Source organism: Onychomys torridus, chromosome 5 (genome assembly GCF_903995425.1).
Source record: "Onychomys torridus chromosome 5, mOncTor1.1, whole genome shotgun sequence".
NCBI classification, from domain to species: domain Eukaryota; kingdom Metazoa; phylum Chordata; class Mammalia; order Rodentia; family Cricetidae; genus Onychomys; species Onychomys torridus.
The window spans coordinates 272,680-294,207 of record NC_050447.1 but is presented as its reverse complement, the minus strand read 5'-3'; the positions used below and the strand labels follow the sequence as shown (position 1 = coordinate 294,207).

At 41.2% G+C, this 21,528-nt stretch overlaps 1 protein-coding gene across 3 annotated transcripts in view; it reads left to right on the top strand.

Annotated features, from left to right (window-relative positions):
• Large1 (LARGE xylosyl- and glucuronyltransferase 1) overlaps positions 1 to 21,528 on the top strand; it is a 506,337-nt gene that overhangs the window by 271,750 nt on the left and 213,059 nt on the right. For all 3 annotated transcript variants that reach the window (XM_036187421.1, XM_036187422.1, XM_036187423.1), the window contains one exon: positions 8,938 to 9,109. In XM_036187421.1, coding sequence (XP_036043314.1) covers positions 8,938 to 9,109 — 172 coding nt within the window. The remainder of the gene's footprint in view (positions 1 to 8,937; positions 9,110 to 21,528) is intronic.

Below are 21,528 nucleotides of genomic sequence, written 5' to 3'. Positions count from 1 at the left end.
ACTTCCCCAATGCTGGTATTGCAGGAATGTACCACCGTACACATCTGGTAGGTGTGGTGCTGGATAGTATTAAGCCTAGAGCTTCTTGTGTGCTAGGCAAGTATTCTACCAGCTGAGCTGAATCCTAGTCCTTTGAGCCAGCATTGTTTATGTTGCTGCATTGTTTCACTTTGAAACTGTTTGCAGAGTGCTCTCTTTGAACAGCCCTTTTTTAAGTATACATCTATAAATGAATACTGGCACTGTACTAAGAACTTCAACTTGTAAAAATATTAAATTCACACAATGCAGGAGCTAATGTAATTTTCTCCTCATTGCATTGAAAAATCTACTAATTGAGAAGGCAGCAATGTTTTAGGAAATTAAATGGCTACAACAGTCTAGTTCACAAATCAGAACTCTGGGTGCTGAGCCGAGCTATGTTTCACAGTGTGAAGTGCTGAAGCATATGCAAGCAAGCAGTCAGTGAATGCTTCAGTGGCCAATCCCCTCAGCTCCCCAGATATAAACAGAAGATGCTTCTGAGACTGTGATGGGATGAAAGGAAAGGACCCTGCACAGACAGGAGGGGCAATCTCCTCCTGGAAGTAGGTCTGAGATCATGTTTCTCTTGGCTCACCGAGTCTCTGTCCTTCGAGGGTGACTTATATTCATAGGAGGTGGTTTGCTAGTAGGTTTCTGTGGCTTTTTACGTGGAATCCAGAAAGTCTTATGTTAGGCTTTGATTTCACGTTAAATAAGTCTCCCTTGATGTTTTATCACCTATAAAGACCAGCTTTGAGGTTCTGCAAAGTTTCTTTCTAAGATTGTGATGTTGGGAGATGTGAGCCATAAAATTCAGCATTGCCATTGGTGTCAGTTTTTAAGAACCTCACCAAATCTTTAGCTACTTACATTGAAACAGGATTTCAAATGTCACAAGAGATGTGGGAACAACTTCCGAGGTTGTCTCAACACAGTCTTTTACTAATTTCTACAAAGATCTCCAACTGTACTTCCAGACAGTTATCAGTTTTCAGTGGACACTGTGGTACAGAGCTGTCTATGATCTGTTCTGGGCACTGAGCTAATTGGGAGCCACTGTGAGCAGAACAGCCAAGAAGACGTAGAAAAGTGCTTCCTTTGGGTATCCATTGTTTAGTGTTACTCACATTACAAGCTTGGGAGTTTAGAATGGCCTGCAAATGCTGACAGAAAACTCCAGACCCTTGAGCCCTACCCCATACCTAATGAATCTAGGATGATCCCAGGAATCTGAATTTTTTGGTATACTTCCTCCAGATAAATAATCCCTCATGGCCCTTCTGATGCTCTGCTATTGCCTTCTGCTACTTTAACCTCTGTAAATCATGCATTCCTAAAGCACAGGTGAGATTGGACTAATCTGCTAGTAAAAACCCTTTTATTCTCCCACTCTGTCTAAGGCATTGCCCCACACTCTTTAGTAGAGCATACATGCTTTTCAACCTTTGCCCTTTCCACATGCCCCCCGCCCTGCCACCATCACTTCCAACCCCTAAGCAGACCTGGGCTATGGCTGACTTAACAGGCCAAGGCACATAAAGAAGGAATGAAACTGCCTTCACAAGTTCTCCTTTGGCATTCATAAGCACACTGTGATACACATTCACATATATGTACACATACATAATCATAAATATTAGAAATGTGTCAGACTACTTATTTTACACAAACACATATAGTCAGATGTGGATCATGTGTGTACACATGCTTGGCTATCTGTTTATATTTTGGGCCTTCACTAATGGCACCTCTTCTATATTTTTTCTTTCAGCTATTTGAAAAACTCCACTTATAACACACTTTTGCAGACCAAATTGAAAGTCTATCTCCTCCAGACATTTCCATCTGATTGTGTCCCCCTCCTTTCCTGCCCCTCCCTTTTAATTGCCTTTCTACCAGATGGCTGCTGTGCACACACTTAACATTTATCCCAGTGCAGTTTGTTGTATTCTGTAATTACAGATGTGGGAGCTTATTTCCAATGTGGCTCCTAGTAAATTCTCTAGTATCTAGTATCCATTCCTTTGTCTAGTCCCTTTCCAAACAGTACCTTTGTGGCTGGAGAGAGAATGAAGAAATAGCACCATGCTGTTTCTGAGGCCTGCTACTCTAGGAGACATGCTGGCTTCCTTCTCCTCTCTTGGACTCTTCACTCTGGGAAAGCCAGCTGCCATATTGACACTTGTGCAGCCTCTGCGTTCACTCATGTGCTGAGGAACAGAGTCTTTCTGTTAACATCCAGTGTGAGGGGAGCACACTGTATAAGATAGATCACTGTGTGACAAGATCACATCTTTTGGCCCAAAATCAGAATGATGACTAGAGATTACACTGCTTTCTTATGCATAGAAGGAATCCATATGGCAAATATATTACTAAAATCTGGCATGCAAAAATCATGTGAGATGATAAATAGCTGTTGGTGCTTCTGGTAGGTGACACAATGCACTATGGGTATGTATGTTTCTAGACCACTGATTCTAGACCTTTGATCTTGGCCTCTGGCTCCTCCTTAGCACCAGGGACTCATTAGGTGTTCCCAAAATGCTTGTGTATATATGTGTGTATGCAGGAGTATGTGCATGTGTCAGGGGAGGGCAGAAGTCTACTTTAAAGGTCTTCCTCAGTCTCTTTCCACCTTACTTTTTGAGAGTCTCCCATTAACCTTGGAGCTGTCTGAGCCTCAGGGAATCTTGCCTCTGCCTCATGATGTGTGTCATCCAATTGGGCTTTTTTACAAGGGTTCTCAGCAGTTAAACTGAGCCCTCATATGTACTTATATGTATAGCTCTAAGAGTAAGCTATTTACCTAGCTTCCAAAAGTTCCTTTTTAATGACAAGATAAACACCCACACATACAGATAGCTATTTAGAAAATATGGGTCTTGCCCCTTCTGTTGCTCTCTCATTGTGGTTAGGAGGAAGGGAAGTACCCAGAGAATGTTCATACTCTGGAGATGGTGTGCTGTAAGCATTCTCATCACCTAACAGTTGAAATAAACTGATGTACATGAAGTTCTAGCCACTTCCCCAAAGAGACCATCTTGTTAACTATGACTGGACTCAAGGCCAGCTACTCTGCAGACTGTGTTGGTAGGTATTTTAAAAGTTCATCCTTGGCCCATACCTGTGGCACACATTCTGCTGGGCACTTTGGTTCTTCCTGATCTAATGCTTCTCTGAACCTGGTGCAACATGTCTATCCCTTAGTTTTCCCTGTTTTGTGAGTCAGGTCATGAGTCTAAGAAGATGACTTTGCCAGAGTGGCTGTGCAGAGCACTCTGGCAAATTTGGAATTCATCTCAGAGGACTCCCAAGCTGGTGCTCATGTCATGACCCTCCTCTCCAGCCTCTGTCGGAGCGCCTACCCTATGACTGCATGCCCCCCATTCTTTTTCAGACTGTTTTACACATGCAGTGTGGTTGCCAGAACAACCACCCACAACATGAATGATTTTTGAAACATTCCTCACTACAATGACTTTTAATTATTAAAAAAATGTGTCAAGGTAATTATTTTTTATTTTTCTTAATTCTTCTCTCATACAATATATCCCAACCATAGCCTCTCCTCCTCCTGTCCTCCAAGTCCCCTTACCTCATCTATCCCCCAGATTCATTGCTCCTGTTTCCCTTCAGAGAAGAGCAAGCCTCCCAGTAATATCAAGCGAACACAGCATAACAAGATACAATAACATTGTCCACAAAACCTTCATATCAAACCCTGTGGGAGGAAAAGTGTCGCATGAGCAGCCAAAAGAGTCAGAGACACCCCCACTCCCACTTCTAGGAGTCCAACAAAAACCCCAAGCTAAACAACCACAGCATATATTCAGAGGGCCTAGTGCAGATCAATGCAGGCTCTGTGGTTACCACTTTAATCTCTGTTGTCAGCCCCTATGAGCCCTGCTTAGTTGATTCTGTGGGCTGTGTTTTCTGGCTTCCCTCTGGCTCCTATAATTATTCCTCCAATTCTTCTGCTGGGGGTGGGGCATGTAACCGAGCTCTGCCCAATATTTGTCTGTGGTTGTCTATGTAGGTATCTGTATCTGCTCCCATCAGGTGCTGGAAGAAGCCTCTCTTGTGATGATTGTGTTAGGCACTGATCTATGAGTATAGCAATATATCATTAGGATTAATTTCATTGACTTTTTTCCCTATTTCTTTTTCTTTCTGCCTTTCCTCCTTTCTTTCCTATTTTCCTTTCTTTTCTTTTTCTCTCCTTCCTTCCTTTCTTCCTTCCTTCCTTTCTTTTTTTGTTAGTTGTGTTTGGTTCTACCCTAGGTCTCTCAACCATCCTCCCTGTAGTGGCTTGGGCCCCAAGTTAGACCAATCATTGATTGACCATTCCCACAAGCTCTGATCCACCCACCACTTCCCTAGTGCATCTTGCAGACAGGACAGTTTGTGGGTATTATTTTTTTTTCTTGGTTGGTATCCCATTACCACCAGTGGGAGCCCAGCCTGGCTCCTGAAGATGGCTGGTTCTGACTCCATATCATCCATTACCAGGGGTCTCGCTCAGCTCACCCTCAAAGGTCTGAAAGTTTCCAAATTGTCCCCTAAATACCAAACTATTCTAGTGTCTTTCCCTGTACTGTTTCCCTCTGTCCCTCCCTCTCAACTTGATCCCTACTGTTCCAATCCCCACCCACCCTCAGTCCACCCACAAAATCTGTTCTATTTCCCTTCCCCAGGGATATCCATGTGCCCCCACCCCACACCCCTTTATCTAACTTCTCTGGATCTATGGAATTGTATCATGATTATCCTTTTCTTAACAGTTAATATCCAGGTACAAGTGAATACATATCATACTTACCTGTCTGGGTCTGGGTTGCCTTGGTTGGGATGATTTTTTTTTTTCTAGTTTCATCTACTTGCCTGAAACTTTCCTAATGTCATGTTTTTTTCTAATAGCTGAATAATACTCCATTGTGTAAATTTACCACATTTTCTTTGTCCATTCTTTGTTTGAGGATCAATGTGATTTTTTTAATTTACATAAAATGCTCATATGGGTAAGGAACTTATTTTTTTCAGGAGTAAATATTTCCATAGTGATGAGGGAAAGATTACAGACTTCCCACTTACCTCTGTATTATCTATCGAAGTCCAGAAACTTGGCATCATGGCTGGCACACCACTGTCCTTCATTCCTTAGGTTACAATTAGTCACTTTTGGAGATGAATCAGCAGTACTAGGTCAGGTTTTCTAGGTTAGTTTTACACGGTTTCCAAATGTTCAGTATATTCAAGAGTCACCTACTGAGCTTTGTGGAAACTCCATTTAGTTCCCAATGAATAACATTATATCAGAACTTCAGCAAAGTGAGTTCCAAACTACCAATGTCCTCATCCCCCACTGGAGAAGGGACTTGTAAGCTCTGATCATTCCTGCCTCTTTATGTATGTGTAGTATATTGTAATGTTGGGTGCAATTACACTGTTGCTAATTAAAGCCTCAACCATGCTGCTTAGAATTAATAACAGTCACCACAAGAATACTATTCTGTCCATTACAATGAGGCTGACTTCATCTTTATTATCTTTTTAATCATGTGGTCCCTTTGGCATATTAGCTACTGTGGGGAAAGATTACTGTGGGGAAAGATTCCAATAGGTACTCTGCTTCTGTTGGATGTTTTGGGGTGAGTGATTACATAGGCTTAACTTCCTTCTTTTACCCATGATGTTCTTTTCACCATGGACCCCATGACTTAAGAACCCTTGTTGTATTGGAGCTTGTTGCTAGAGAGGAAGAAAATCAACACCTTTGTGAATGTCCTAAGAGACAGACGAGAAAAGTCACACAGGTGACCCTCACCACAGAATCTCCTCCAATAGAATGTGCTATTGTATTTGATACTCCACCCTAGAAGCCTTACATTTTCCAGTTATTGGCATCTCTGCTCTAAGTGAAAGTAGATGTTGAAGGTAGAGTCTGATCACTGACACAGGCAAAACTAAGATTATGTACATTCATCAAGCTATTCTTGAGCATTGACCATGTGGATTACTCCCAGAGTGAAAAGGACATTTTCCCAGCCTCAGGGAGTTTCAGTCAAATGCAAGAGACAGACATGGAAAATGAAACACAGTGTGTTATTGTGCTGTGCATGGGAGAATGGGATAGCTCTCTTCAGGAGCTCCAGTTCAGCCTGAGGCAGAGAGGAGGTGCCTCCTTATGTGATAATAGCTTTCAAAGAAGGAAAAATACAAAGAAAGGGAAGATGAGATGAACAGTAGAAGCCATGCAGGTCCTGGGATGAGCTGATTATAATAAATGTATTTGCTTCCCATTTCTCACATTCTTTCCCCCAACGATTCTTTCATTTTCTATCCTTTCCTGGGGTTTTCTTCCTAAATAGAAACTCATTCACATGCCTCTTTTACATTTAATTGAAAACTTGGACTTAATTGATTATGTACTAATCTTGGGACTTGGGGTGACATTCAGGACTGGGTTCATGTGGAGATTAATTTATTCCTGTAGTCTCATAGTTTTGCAATGCATCCAAGTGTCCCACATCTGTGTTAAAAATAAAACTCAGAGTCAAGGCAATCTAATTAAATGGCTTAACCCAACACTGTGGCTCTTAGTCTTTGCCAAGCTCTTCTACTTTTGTGGTTACCAAAATAAATGGATAGGTTAATCAAAGGTCTGATTAAATAGCACAGCTATGCAGCATGGAGTTTTGATTTCCAGGCTTCAGTTCAGACAGATTCTCTGGGGAGGAAAGAAATGGAGCTGAGTTCCAAAGGCCTGAGCTTACAGGAGGAAAAGTTTTATAAAGCCCATTGGAGAGAATTGCTTACTGAGGTCTTAGATTTTAAGATGATAGCTACTTCCAGGGAAGGATGGGTTAGGTTATGATGATCCAAACACGGGGAGGGGGGCAACAACAACAACAAAAAACCTAGGACTGTCCTTTCGCAGATTCTTGGTTTAGGTGTGTGGTTGTGAACATGTGTGTGCGTGCATTTGGAAGCCAGAAGTTGATGTGAGGTGTCTTCCTCAATTGCTCTCCACCTTACTTTTTGAAGAATGTGCTATGGGAACCTTATTAGGCTGGCTGTTCAGTGAGGTCCAGTGATCCATTTGTCTCTGTGGTTCCCTCTTCCCAGCACTGGAATTAGAGATGTGCACCTTTTATGTTGTTTATTATGATGGAAACTCAGGTCCTCATGATGACTGCTCAGCAAATACCGTACTCAGTGAGCTATCTTCCCAGATCCTCCTCCAGCTGATTCTAACTACAGGTTTACAACATGCCTGCTCAAGAGTAGGGTTTTGGTTGGATGGTCACTGTTCTCCTTTAGTGCTTTCCATTCATCTGACCCAACTTTGCATTTTGCCCTGTGATTGGTAAGGTATTATGCTTTACTCTGACCAAGGTATAATTTCTGCCCCCAGTCAACACTATGATTATGCCTTGCTATTCCCCTCTCTCGCTTTCCACTACTTGTCTCTTTTTACTTTCCTGATTTCTGCAGTTGGTCCAAGTTATATAGTCACCTTTGAAGACTTGGAGCTAGGAGCCTCAGGTGTCAAAGAACATGCAACATTTGTTTTTCTGGGTTTGGGTTACTTACCTAGTATATGTTTTCCTAGTTCCATCAATTTACCTTCATATTTTATCATTTCATTTTCTTTATATGTACCACATTTTCATTAACCATCTGTCGGCTGAAGGGCATTTGGGTTGTTTCAATTTCATAGCTATTGTGAATAGAGCAGCAATGAGATAAGGCTCTCACTTCGTAGCCCAGACTAGCCTTCATCTATCAAAAGTTCTCATGTCTTTGCCTCCCAGGTTCTATGATTATATATGAGAACCACCCACATCCAACTCACTTACTTTCTTAAAGACCAGTGTCTTCTAAATGAACTTATAAGGACAAAAGAGATGAGTATTGTTTGGAATTCTGAGGTGGTTGCTCCAATTTGATGGTGTATACTAAGTGTTAATCTGTTGAAATTAAAATGTAGACCATGAGTTCCATGGAATCCCTCCACATATATGCCCCATGCCTTTCTTCTCACAATGGTCTTCACAAATGACCTACATAGATGATGATTTTTATCGCACTGAGGCTGTGTATGGGCCTCAGCATTTTGGTCGCAAGTACTATGAAAGTGTGTGCTTGCAGCTGACGCCACTCACTTAGGAGACACTGCTATTCCTGTCATCTGAGCACTACAGCCCTTAGGTTTTTCATGGAAATCTGTATTCTCCTCTACTTTTAGATGACCAGCATTATACAGATTCTCACTGGGCCCTCATTTCCATGAGGATGAAAAGGAGGCACCGGTACCAACTGATCTCATTATAACTTTAAAGTAGATATAAGCATAAGCATTAAAAATACCATGAGGTTTAGTGATCTTTAATGGCACATAAGTTTAATGAATTAAAGTCATAATTCTACCTATGAACAATGAGGTACTAAGGGATTTTTTTTTTGGTTGTTTGGTTTTCTGTTGTTTTGTTTTCACATACTTAGTTTCTTCAGTCAACCATATAATTTCTCTAATAATAAAAAAGTCTGTTTTCCAAATCTCAGCATAGAATTTGCATTTAATAATTACCTCACAACTAGTATTTTTAGGCCTGTCTTGATTCAAATACATTTTTATTCCCAGAAAAACTTGATGTAGCAAAACAAAATGAACAGATCTTTAAAGAAAATTTATTTATTTATTTAACAGGTTTGTGAAATTAGATTTTATTTCTGTCTCATCATGGTTTATAATGTTTAAGCAAAGAATCTATGTGGTGATTTTTTTTTCTTTTTCTTATTTTACCAACTCATTCTCTCTCTCTCTCTCTCTCTCTCTCTCTCTCTCTCTCTCTCTCTCTCCCCCCCCCCCCATCCCAAATCTCTTTCTCACTGTTCTGTCCTGTCTAGTCTGAAGTGTCCTGGATCCCCAACAAACATTACTCTGGGATTTATGGCCTGATGAAGCTGGTTCTGACCAAGACTCTACCTGCCAACCTGGAGAGAGTCATTGTCCTAGACACTGACATTACCTTTGCAACTGACATTGCAGAGCTATGGGCCGTGTTCCATAAGTTCAAAGGTAGGAGTTAACAAGACAACCATGCTGATTTTTTAAAGGTATTTTATTTATTGCCTCTCTCTGTGTGTGTGTGTGTGTGTGTGTGTGTGTGTGTGTGTGTGTCCACAGATGCACATGTCATAGTGTACATATAGAGGTCAGTACAAATTTTGAGCATTTGTTCTCTCTTTCCACTTTAAATGGCAGAGGTTGAACTCAGGTACCCATGCTTGGAAGTCAAGCAGATTAATTCACTCAGCCATCTTCTCAGTCAGTGTTTGTTTGTTTGTTTGTTTTTAATGTGGTCCTGGAGTTTGAACTTAGGGCGGTGCATATGCCAGGAAAGCAGGCTACCACTGAACCATGCCATGGATATGAGCTTAAGGATAATACCAATAAGAAATCACAAACATGAAAGTCAACTCTACTGTCATTTTAAACTAGTTAAAATAAAACTGAATTTTGCATTTCCTTAGGAATTGAAGAGATTGGATACATGTTCATAGGAAAACCCAGTTTAGGAGACTTTGTAGTCAGCAAATAATTAGCTATCTATATATTTTTTTATTTTTATTTATTTATTTTTTTTCGAGACAGGGTTTTGCTGTGTAGCTTTGCACCTTTCCTGGAACTCGCTTTGTAGACCAGGCTGGCCTCGAACTCACAGATATCCACCTGCCTCTACCTCTTGAGTGCTAGGATTAAAGGCGTGCACCACCACCGCCCGGCAGCTATCTATATTTTTATGTAGATGATCAAGTGTTGATATACCTTTTTACTGTGTATATTTTAAAATTTTATTTTCCTTTTATAGAAAAATTATTTCTCAAATATATAATATATTCTGATTACATTTTCCCCTCTGTCTACTACCTATTCCTTCCCAACTGCCCTTTCATCCAGATCCCTGCCCCTCCTTACCATCTCCATTAGAAAGCAAACAAAATTCTAAGGGATAATAATGAAATAAAATATAATACAATAAGATAAAACAACATATTGGAATAGGATAATACAAATAAACAGAAGGAAAAGAGCACAAGAAAAGGCTCAAGAAACAGAGATGCAGAGACCCAATTGTTCACATACTCAGGAATTCTATAAAAACACAAAACTGGAAGCCATAATAAGTAAAATTTAAAAATAAATAAAAAACAAACAAACAGATAAATAGCCCTGACACAACATCTTGAGAAAAGAAACCTACATTGAGTTTGTATACTGTTGGCCCTCTAGTGCTGGCCATGAGGCCTACCCTTAACTCCCTTGGAGAAAACAAAATTTTTATTTACAAGTGTTTATCAATTAAAGAGATAGCAGCTGGGTTAGGGATGGGATGGGGCATGTGCCCACTTCACTTTTCAGCTCAAGCACTCTATCTGTTCCAGACCCTATGCAGGCTATGTGCATGCTGCCTCAGTCTCTGTGAGTTCATATGCAAGTCCATTCTGTTGATTTAGAGGACCTTGTTTCCTTGGTGTCCTCCCTCCCTTCCTCCCTCCCTCCCTCCCTCCTTCCCCTCTGGCTCTTACATTCTCTCCCCGTCCTCTTCTGCAGGGTTCTCTGAACCCTGATGGGATGGATTTGATAGTGACATCCCATTTAGGGCTGAGAGTTCCAAGGTCTCTCACTCTCTTGTGTATTGTCTTGCTGTGGGTCTCTATTTGTTCCCATCTGCTGCAAGGGGAAGTTTCTCTGATGATAGCCAAGTAAGGTACTGATCTATGAGTATAGCAGAATGTCATTATGAGTCATTTTGTTGTTAACAGTAGTATTTGATTTTATTCTCAGTCCCTGGGCTATCTAGTCTCAAGTTCTTGGTCACCCAAGCAGTATCAGGTATGTGTTCCATCTCATTGAGTGGCCTTAAGTCAAATCAGATATAGATTAGATTGATTATTCCCACAAGCTTTGTACTAACATTATTTGAAGGCAGAACACCATTGTAGATCAAATGGTTTGTAGCTGGGTAGGTGTTTACAGTTCTTATTGGATAGTGTGCAATATACTTTCCTGCACCAAAGATGATTGTCCACGGGGGTGAAGCCTCTATGTAGACACTAGCTCAGATTCTCCATGTTCAATGAGTTGTGTAAGTGTTCAGTAGGGTCTAGTTGTCAGTTTGTGAAGAGCAACCTATAGTCTTGACAATGTCTGGGTTGTATGGGGGTACCCATGTGGCCCCTTTAATCAATAGCACAGTTAGATGTAACCCATTCCTGGTACTGGACTCTATTTGGTGAGAAGATATGGCCAGTCAGGGCTCTGTCTTCCTCTTTCTTTGGCTTAATGTATTTGAGGAAGCTTCTTCTGTTTTGGGTTCCCATACTACCCTTCAAATGTCCTTTGATTTTTACTGTATCTTTCATTCCCCTTTTCCCTCCCCACTTGATCCTCCCATTCCAGTTCCCAAGTGTTGATATACTTATATGGAGATGTGCATTTTAACCTTCTTCCTCCTCCTCCTTCTCTTCCTTCTCCTCCTCCTCCTCCTTCTTCTTCTTTCTTTCTCTCTCTCTCTCTCTCTCTCTCTCTCTCTCTCTCTCTCTCTCTCTCTCTCTCTCAATAAATGATGCTTTGATTGCTGAGAAAGCCTGGAAGACAGTAGTAAAGGCTATTGGTTTTGGAGTGTTTGAAATGTTCTATGGCTTTTGCTGTCACTAGTACTATGGATTATTACTTTAAGAATGTATGTAAGACTAGATTTATAATGTTGCTCTTGTAGTCTGCTTAGTTTCTTATTTTCATAAATGTGTGAGGTACCTATGAGTGCAAATAGACACACCTATGCATGGAGTTCACAGCAGGACATCAGGTATTTTCTATCTTTTTCCACTTTATTGCCTTAAGAAAGGGTCCCTTTTTTATTGAAACTTGCTTTTCTGTTAGGATATCTGGCCAGTGAGCTCTCAGCATCTGTCTCTCTGTCCCTCAGTGCCTGGCTTTTTAAGTGGGTGCTGAGGATTAAAACTTAAGTCCTCTTTTTTACATAGCAGGTGCTCTTGCCCACTGAGTCATTTCCCCAGACATTCTTTTTAAATATTATTGAGCTGTCATCATTACTTTAAAGGATATAAGACTGTCTAAGGTCTAGTCATGAGCCTGATATATGTATTTGAGTGTGCATACATGAGAGAAATATCACATTAGCACAGATGTTAGACCTGCCCAAAAAGCACCTGCCCAAATGTCTTCCTGAATATTACTTGGTTTTTAAAGTTCTTCCACACCATGGCCAAATTCAAATGGGAGAGACATTTGGTAGTGAGGCTGCTACTTTTGTCTTTATTTCTTAGCTCTATTTCTTTTTGAATTGCACTCTGTCTTGTCTGTTTAAAAATCTCTTTGCCTCTTCCCTTGACTGTTTGGAGTGTGAAATAGCAAAAAATCACAGTATTCTCATTAATCATGGGATATTCCTATTGGTTTCACTTTACTTGACAAAGAATAAATTCCTTCTCTACCCTGTTCATTGCCTGCCCCTTCTGGGGGCTTCATAGTTTTGTGCTAATTGAACAAAGTACTTGGCAAAGCCTGAGGATGACATAGTAACCTCTGGGATGCTTCTTTATCAAGATGAAAATATATTTATTTGGGTCAATAATGACACTAAGGAAGAGATCTTTTGATAGAACTAGGAAAGCAGAAAACAAGTGTGTCTCTCCTTCTTTCTACCTCCTGAAGAAACTTGCATGGGTACAAGGTTTTTCTCAAGACTCAAAAAAGGTGTGCACCTTGGCTCCTCCTGTCTGTTGCTCTTTTCTAATTCTACTGTCATTTTTGTTTGTTCCTCCTTTCAAAGCCACATTGAACTCATCTAGGGACAGTTTCTCTTTACCTGTGTGTGATTTCATCTGTGCTTTTATGTTGATGTTCAGTGTTTAATGGTGAATTTATTCAGCAGGCATTATTGTATCCCTACTGGGTGCCAGGCAGTCTGCCCAGTGCTGGAAATAAGATAGTGAGTAATAAAGGGACAATGAGAGTTCTCATCTGTCCTGGAAGGAAGAAGAGAAGTCAGCTAGAGAGCCTTGCATGGAAATGGTAGCTGTGCTGTGTTATTGGATGGGGGAATGCTTGCGTTCCACATTTGTTCCACATTTGTCTTTTGGAAGAGAAAACTTAGGGCTTCTACATCTTTGACTTTGTCTATATAGAGAGCCAGGCATCAGCTATCTCTGTAGACAGTCTGAGTTGAAGATACTCGTGATGCCTATGGCCAGATGCCATTGCTGAGTTGTGCTTGTCCTAAATTAACTGACAGAAAAGGGGGATCCATTGGAGTATTGCATGGAGACTGGCTTGGATCTATCTAGCCTTCACAGTCTTACTTTCTGCCCCTTCCTTTTACTTGCCTCACTGACAAACCTGTGCTGTACTATCTTCCATGTCACCTTCCCAACAATATAACCCACCCACACCAGGAGCCCTGAGTCACCCTTAAAGAAGTAAAACTCAGCAAATGGCAGAGCTGTAGCTAAAAGGTCACAATTACTATGTTCCATCTATTGTCTTACTTAAAGCATTGTGGCCAAGAGAGCTAGAGGGGAAGAAAGGCAGTGTGACCTTGTACCTCCATCTTAGAACTGGAGAATCCTGGGCCTGAGCACAGAGGACTTGTTCAAGATCAGGATAGGGACAGGAACTGAGGAATATCCTTGAATCTAGCCGAGTTATTGGGCTCTATTATCTTTATTGGTTCTTTATTAGCTTTTTTTCTAGCATTACTTGCCCCTTGATATACAAAGGAATATATTAGATGCCACTGTTTCCTGAAGCAGTGCTTCTCATCCTTCCTAATGCTGCAACCCTTTAATATAGTCCCTCATGTTATGGTGAACCCCAATCATAAATTATTTGCTTTGCTACTTCATAACTATAGTTTTGCTACTTTTATGAATCATAAATACTAGATTACAGGATATCTGTGACTCCTGTGAAAGGGTGTGTGACCTCAAAGGGAGAGAACCACTGTCCTAAACAACCCAAAACAAGGCACTTGCCTTCAGAGAGCTCCCAGATAGGCCAGACTGCACTACATCCTTGCATATCACTTGCCAGGAGTATATAATGTGAGATTTTCCCCAAGACTCCTTCCCATTTTTTTTTCCTAAGAAAATAAAGAGGTGAAAATAAAATAGATGAGCTCCTCTTTTCCTTACATATCAGGGTGTTCCTACATTTTTTGTCTTCTAAACTGGAACTAAGAAGGTTCTGAGTGAGAAGAAATCTTCATAGGGCACACCCAAGAATGTAGAATGTTTTGGTCTAAAGGGGAGAATTTCCATCTCATTGAGGCAGTAGCGCTTGACTTCATTCACATTTAAGCATTTGAGTGGCCTTGTTCATTCTTGTCTATTTAAAGACAGCTAGTTATCCAAGTCTGCAGTGGCTCTTGTATTAAAACCAAACACAGACCTATCAACCTTGCTGATGCTATAGAATCTCCCTTTAGTTAACTTCATTCCATGTAAAAATCAACCAAAGACGCATTTCTCTCCCTTCAGCTTCTGCCTTTGGGAGATGTCCCATATCCCTTGGCTTCTGATTCTCCTCAACAAGTCCTCCCTGTAGATATACATTGCCTGCAACTCACCAAGGCCTTTGCTGGCCACTGGAGGGTTTTGAGAGCCATTAATCCTTAGCAATAGAATCAGACACTGCATTTGTCATAGGTATACCTTGTCTCCCACAGGTTTGTGTCTTGAAGTCCTCCCCAGCTGCTGGTGCTGTCTGGGGAGGTGCTGGAGACTGCAGAAGGTAAGGCTGTTGGAGAATCCAATTGCTGGGGGCATGGTTTGGAAAGATTCACCCTATCCCAGCCCCTTCTTAGTTCTCTCTACTTCTGGCTACCATGAAGTGAGTTATGCCTTTCTCTGCCCTCTTTGCCATGATTTTCTGCCTCACCATTGGCTCATCCAATGAGGACTAAATGATCACAAACCAAAATCTTTGAAAAAGAACCAAAGTAATTCTTTCCTTCTTTTAAGTTATATATGTCAAATGTTTGCAATATAAAACTAAGTAGCGAACAGATATGGTGGCTCATGGTGCCTTAGTCTTGGGGCTTTTCAGGCTTCTGGAATTATAATAAACTTGTTGTTTATCAATGGTGCAGTATAAGGTGCTTTTTTTACGGGAGGCTACTTGACTTCTCTGAGCCTAAATGAAGTAGGAATGATGCTAAAGGGGTCCTTGTGAGACCTGCACAAGATAGCATGTTTTATTCTCTCCATTTTCTGTTCTCTGTAAGGATTCCTGCCAGATTCAGAACAAGTGGAATAATGGGGAACATCATTAATTTGTATCTGCTTTGTTACTTCACAGCATTGTCCACATAGCTATAAATGTAAAATATCAGAAAACCTGAACACAAGGAACCCTGGAAGTCTTGCTTCAGAAAAGACATTTGTAGAACTTTTAAACTTCTAGTCAGGTACCATGAAAGAGTGTTCTTTCAATGTCTTTGAAGTTCTACTTATCTTATTTTGCCTGGCTCTCCTGTCTAGCCCTGATGGGATTGGTGGAGTAGAAAGAGCATAGCAAGGATTGGGACCAAGTTTCAAGACCTCCCTGGTGGCCTACTTATCAGCAGCGTAAGCTTCGGGGTTATTAACTTCTTGCAACCTCAACTCCTCTGCACCTGTAGGAAGAAAATACCAATGTCTTCTCGCAGTGGTGGGTTGAGGTTTGAGAGTGACTTACTGATGTACCTGGTAGATACTCAGAGAATGTGGTACCTTTCCATTTTCCTTCTTGCTAGAAGTTCAGTTCTCCATTTGAACGATTACATCTGTTCTTCCCATTAGCTGATATGAAAAGAATCAAAGTGGAGGTTTTAGGACAGCCACACTATACCATATGTGCCATGTTCCCCTGATTAAAGCTGTCCCCTTTTCATTAGTCCTGCATGGCCTCTCCCATACTTCTGTAGACAGTTTCCCTCATCTCACATTGGCTGAAGATGCTCCTTAAACTTGAGAAACCCCTTGGCTGAAGGGAAGAAAAATATAACTTTAAAAAAGGTATAAATTCTCAAATGAAGGGCCTTTACAGTGACACCGTAGCCTACCACTGACTGGGTGACATATTACAGAAGCTGGAGTTCAGCCAGGGAAGATTGTTCTTGGTCATCAATCATAGAGTCTAGCTATGAGCCTCTAATTTGTACCATATCTTAAACAATCTTTTGTGCCCCCGATATCAATAGGGCTCCTACTCAGCCTCAGTGCTCCTAGGTGGTCATTGTTTTTTTGTCTGGGAGGTTTGGCATAGGGTCTTGGTGTGTGTGTGTGTGTGTGTGTGTGTGTGTGTGTGTGTGTGTGTGTACATCACAAGCCTTGAACTCAAAGGACCTCTGAGATTGCAGATGTGCACCACCACACAGGACTTGTTCTTGATTTTAATGTCTACTTTGGAGTTTATATTTTACTTGGAGAATTCTGATGATCTTTTGCTTTCTTCACTCCTCTCTGCACTTGATATCCCCCTGCTCTCTTCCTATCCAGAAGTAGAAGCTGGCACTATGAGTCATTTGGATGTTTGTGGTGCTCACAGTGGCCTCAGCAGAGGGGCATGTCACTGGAGCAGCATCAAGAATTGCATCCCTGGTAAAATTGTAGATTTTTTTTTCATTATTTCTGTATTAGGCTTGATGTGACTGTGCCTCTTGTGACATCAGAGAGATTATTTTAGCCTCTCAGAAACTCGTTGTTGTTTTCTTTTTTCATAAAAGTAAGAGGATGATACATTAATAATTTCCTCAAAAGACTTTCAAGTCAGATAATGGCTTTATCTTGCACATTACTCAATAAAGGATAGCTTGCTTCCATCCCATCTATGTATTTTTCTCTTGTTCTTAATTGTGAGATGCCTGAGAGTTAGGGAATGGAATTTTACCTCCCTCCCCTGTTATGTGCTTCCTTCCTTCCCCATCCTTTATCTCTTTCTCTTTCTTCTCTTCTTCCTTTCTTTCCCTTTTTCCTTCCCATTTCTTTCCTTCTTCCCTCCTTTCTTTTTCTCATTTCTTCTCATACCTTCTATCTACTCTTTTCTTCTTTTCTCTCCTGCATTGCTTTCCATTTTTTCTGAGTCTGTTACTTTTTTCTTATTTCTTACTCTTTTTTTTAACTCCTAGGCCTGTCCCAGGCCATGGAAATTAAGCAGTTACTAAGCCCGAGCACTTCATTGTGCTGTTCCCTCTTGATGCCTGCAAAGAAATCTGTATGAAGTCTGCCTGTGTCACTAAAGATGAGTTAATAGCAGAACTTGGCCTGATACCGGGCTGACCTTGGAGCCTATGCTCCTAACTACTAGCTTCTATATCCATCTAAAGAAAATTTGTGATAGTAGGCACACTTCTTGAGGGGAAAAAGTACATTGTGAGATAAAAGAGTATCAAGAAGTAATGGGAAGGAAGGGTTTGGGTACCTTGGTCTTCATATCTGCACTCAGAAGTTCAGTATATGCCTAAGGCCTGAGGTCCAGAGAGCAAGTGATGCAGAGAAACTGCTAGAGACATCTAATCTGCAGCTCAGTGAAAGGGTAGCTCATGTCCTTTTGCCCTAGTGTTCCTTCCCTCTTGTTCTCAGACCTCTCCTGCCTCATCATCTTAAATTTCTTCATGCCTTTGCCCAGACTACAGCTTCCAGTAGGACATGCTTAAAGGGTCTCATTTAATCCTGCAGTCCAAAACCTATTCTCATCCCTGTCCCTCATTCTTAATCTGTTTACAGTGACACTCTTCTCATCTGGTGGGTAATTACATGAGTGACTGCTCTGCACCACCTAGGCAGTGCTGTACATCTGAATGCCCCAAATATAGGAAGTTGCACTAGTCATTGCATGGGTTGCCCACTGGTATATAAGCACCAAAAGACCAGGAATAGTTGCCATATCCTTGATATTCCCCAGCACCAGTGTGTGGCATATAGTAGCTACTCAGTAAAATTTCCTACATGATGGAGAGATAATGGAGGCAATTCTAGGACAACAGATTTGGAAGGATGAAGCAGGAAGCATAGGAAACTTTTGGAGATTAAGTGTCAGCCTTGGGTTTACCGAGTAATTAAAAGACCATTCAGCAATCTAATCAAATGCTTAGGTTTTCAGAATTGAAAAACAACATCTTTGGCTGAATGTGGGGTATTCAGGTGAGTCAAGAAAACAATAGCACAGATTCTCTCACAACCACAGAGAATCCATTCCAGGCTTTCTAGTAGATAGCCCAAACTAGGGACACCCTGAATCCTATATATACTATGTTTTGTTATATGCCTATCTGTCTATGACAAAGTTTCATCTATAAGCTGGGCAAATAAAGATATTGACAATAATAGATCAGTTATAAAGTACATTGTAATAAACCTTCCAAATGCTACCACTTTCTGCAAAAACAAAAAACAAAAAACAAAACAAACAAAGAAACAAACAAACAAAAAAAAAAAACTCACTGTGCTTTTTCTCTTTTCAGTTAGGACTTCACCCCTATATCTTGTTTTTGGGATGGTTGCATTGCCAGGATCTTTGGGACTGCTCTTAAATAAAACAGTGTCTATTTGACAACCGGCACTGTTACCTGTTAAGTTACTGGCAGGTAGGTAGGATGAACAACAAGAAATGATTCACATCCCAAGTGGAATGGCACATTATTGTATCACATTCTAACTGTTGGGAGCCCCTGTCTGTGCAGGCTTGATGATTACATCCCAACTATCAGAAACCTCTGCATATAAAGGCCCATGTCAATGTCTGCTTTAGTAAAAGTCCAATGTGCCCTGGAGTCCTAGGACAGTGCAGGGATTCATGTCCTTCCATTTCCAGGATGTCCCAACTCTATTTGGTCTCTGTTAGTTATATGGCTTTTTTGAAAACATAGGAACCAGGATCTGAGTGAAGTCACCCAAAGAACAGCCTTTGGGTCATAGTAAAGAGGAGGAAATTAGAACTCCTGGTTGTAGATATACCTTTTTTTTCTGCCTACTTCTTTTCCCAATTCAAATACCCCCTCCCAGGGTTATGGGGCGAGGAAAACAGGGCTTTTTATTTTCCTCAGCATCTCTTTTGCCATTTTTATAACTTGTTTTGTTCTCTGAACCGGTATCTTCTAAGGACAAAATGGAGATAATAATTTTCATAAGGTATTGGTATTGGGCTCTGCTAACTGGATTTTCTTCACTGTAATGAAATACCTGAACTTTGTAGAATGTGATTCTCTGAGCAAAGCAGCTGCCATCTTCATTAGATCAGGTGTGCCTACTTGTAAGGATCTATCAGTATTAGTTAGGCTTGTTACCTTTTAGAAAGTGGGTGTGAGAGGGTCATTGGATCCTCATCTCAAGTTTCCAACCACTCCTCCCAGCTATTTGTGTAGTTCACCCTAATTGTACGTGGCCTCTGTGTATATAGATTAAGGAAATTGTACAGGTTTGAAATGAAAATGATCCCCATAGGCTCATAGGGAATGACACTTTGAGGAGGCATGGCCTTGTTGGAATAGGCATGGCCTTGTCAGAGGAAGTGTGCCAAGGGGGTGTGTTTTAAGGTGTCAAACTAGGCCCACTGTCTCTCTCTTCCTGTTGGCTGTTGATCCAGTTGTAGAACTCCTGACTCCTCCAGCACCATGTCTTGCTGTGTGCCACCATGCTTCCCACCATGACAGCAGTAGATTAATCCTCTGAAACATAAGCCATCCCAAATTGAATGTGTTTCTTTATAAGAGTTGCTGTAGCTGTGGTGTCTCTTCACAGCAGTAGAACATTGACTAAGACAGGAAGCTAAATAAGAGAAGCTTTGTCTCTGGTGCTGTGGATGAGCTGTCATCCATGCTGGGTGAAGATGTTCCAGTGTGGCTGTTAGAAGCCTCTGCCTATGCAGTCCAGGCCAAGGAATAAGGGTAGCTCCTCCTCCAGTGCCCACTAAGGAAGGAACAGGTAATAAAATCTTGAACAAAGAGTAGAGACCCTGGTTATGATCACTCTCAGGCCTTCCCAACGGTCCTCTAGGGAGAACTAAAGGCCTCACAGAAGAACTATCATCCAAGGGCATGCTCCTAATGACCTAAACACCAGGTTCAGCATCTTAAAGATTCCACACCTTCCAATAGTGCCTCCCTAGAACTAGGGCCTTATGAATGCCAAACACACCACATCCATGTTATAACTAGACTTAACCTGAATAGATCTACCTCATTTTCTTAGTGGGAAGTACTTGACCTAGAGAAGGCACCTGCCAGAGTTAGCTGCTTATGTCATCGGATTAGAGTCATTTTGTGGTCATCACATGAATACAGTCACTTTAAAAAGATTCAGGATGGCAGAGGCCCTTGGTTCTAGAGGAGAATTCCCCACTCTCCTTGAGTAAAGAAAGGTCCCAACTTAACCCAACTGAGATGGAGGAGAGAACCTTGGGAATGGGTACATAGACAGAAGAGCTGGGGAATTGTTTTTCCCCCGTTGTGTCAGAGCAGGATAATCCTGAGAGGTGCCTAGAGGCCTGGCTCTTCCTTGCATGTTGCACTTCAGCTTCTCACACTCCATGGGAATAGTACTTCAGGAGCAAAATATGTAATTCCCCTAGTATTTTCAGGTGTTTGTTATATTATCTCAGTTTCATGATGCTAGGTTATCATATCTTAACATTTCAGAAATTGAGATGTGGCTTACAAAAGCAACTTGACATAGTCTCCTTCTCCTAGAAAATGTTCTAATAGATTAGTATATTTCTCTAGCTTCTCCTGTTAACTCTTATGTGATAGAGGAGAAAGGGAAAGTGGGAAGGTGTGGTGGTCTGAATGAGAGTACCCCCGTTGGCTCACATTTTTGCATTCTTAGTCTCCTGTTGGTGAACTGTTTAGGAAGGATTAGGGGATATATCCTTGTTTAAAGAGCTGTATCTGGGGGAGGGGAGGCTTTGAGGTTTCAAAAGCCCACCCAAAGCCCCGTGTGTGTGTGTGTGTGTGTGTGTGTGTGTGTGTGTGTGTGTGTGTCTGCTTGTATAGCTCAGGATGTAATCTCTCATTGCCATGCCTGCCTGCCTGCCTCCATTCCTCCTTCCAGGATGATAATGAACTAACCTTCTAAATCTGGAAGCAAGCCTCCAATTAAATGCTTTCTTTTATAAGAATTGCCTTGGTCATGATGTTTCCTCACAGCAATACAACACTAAGACTAAAGGTCTTTGGATTCTTTAGTATTAAATAATTACATTTCAACCACAGCCTCCCCTCCCTCCACTCCTCTCAGTCCCCTCTACATCCCACTACCTCCTCTCTACCCAAGATCTCCTCCATTTCACTTAAAAAAAAAAAAGCAAGTCTCCCAGGGGTATCAACTAAACATGGCGTAAGATATAATAAGGGTAGGTACAAACCCTAATATCAAGGCTAGATGAGGCAACCCATTAGAAGGAAAAGGGTCCCAAGAGCAGTATGAAGAGTCAGA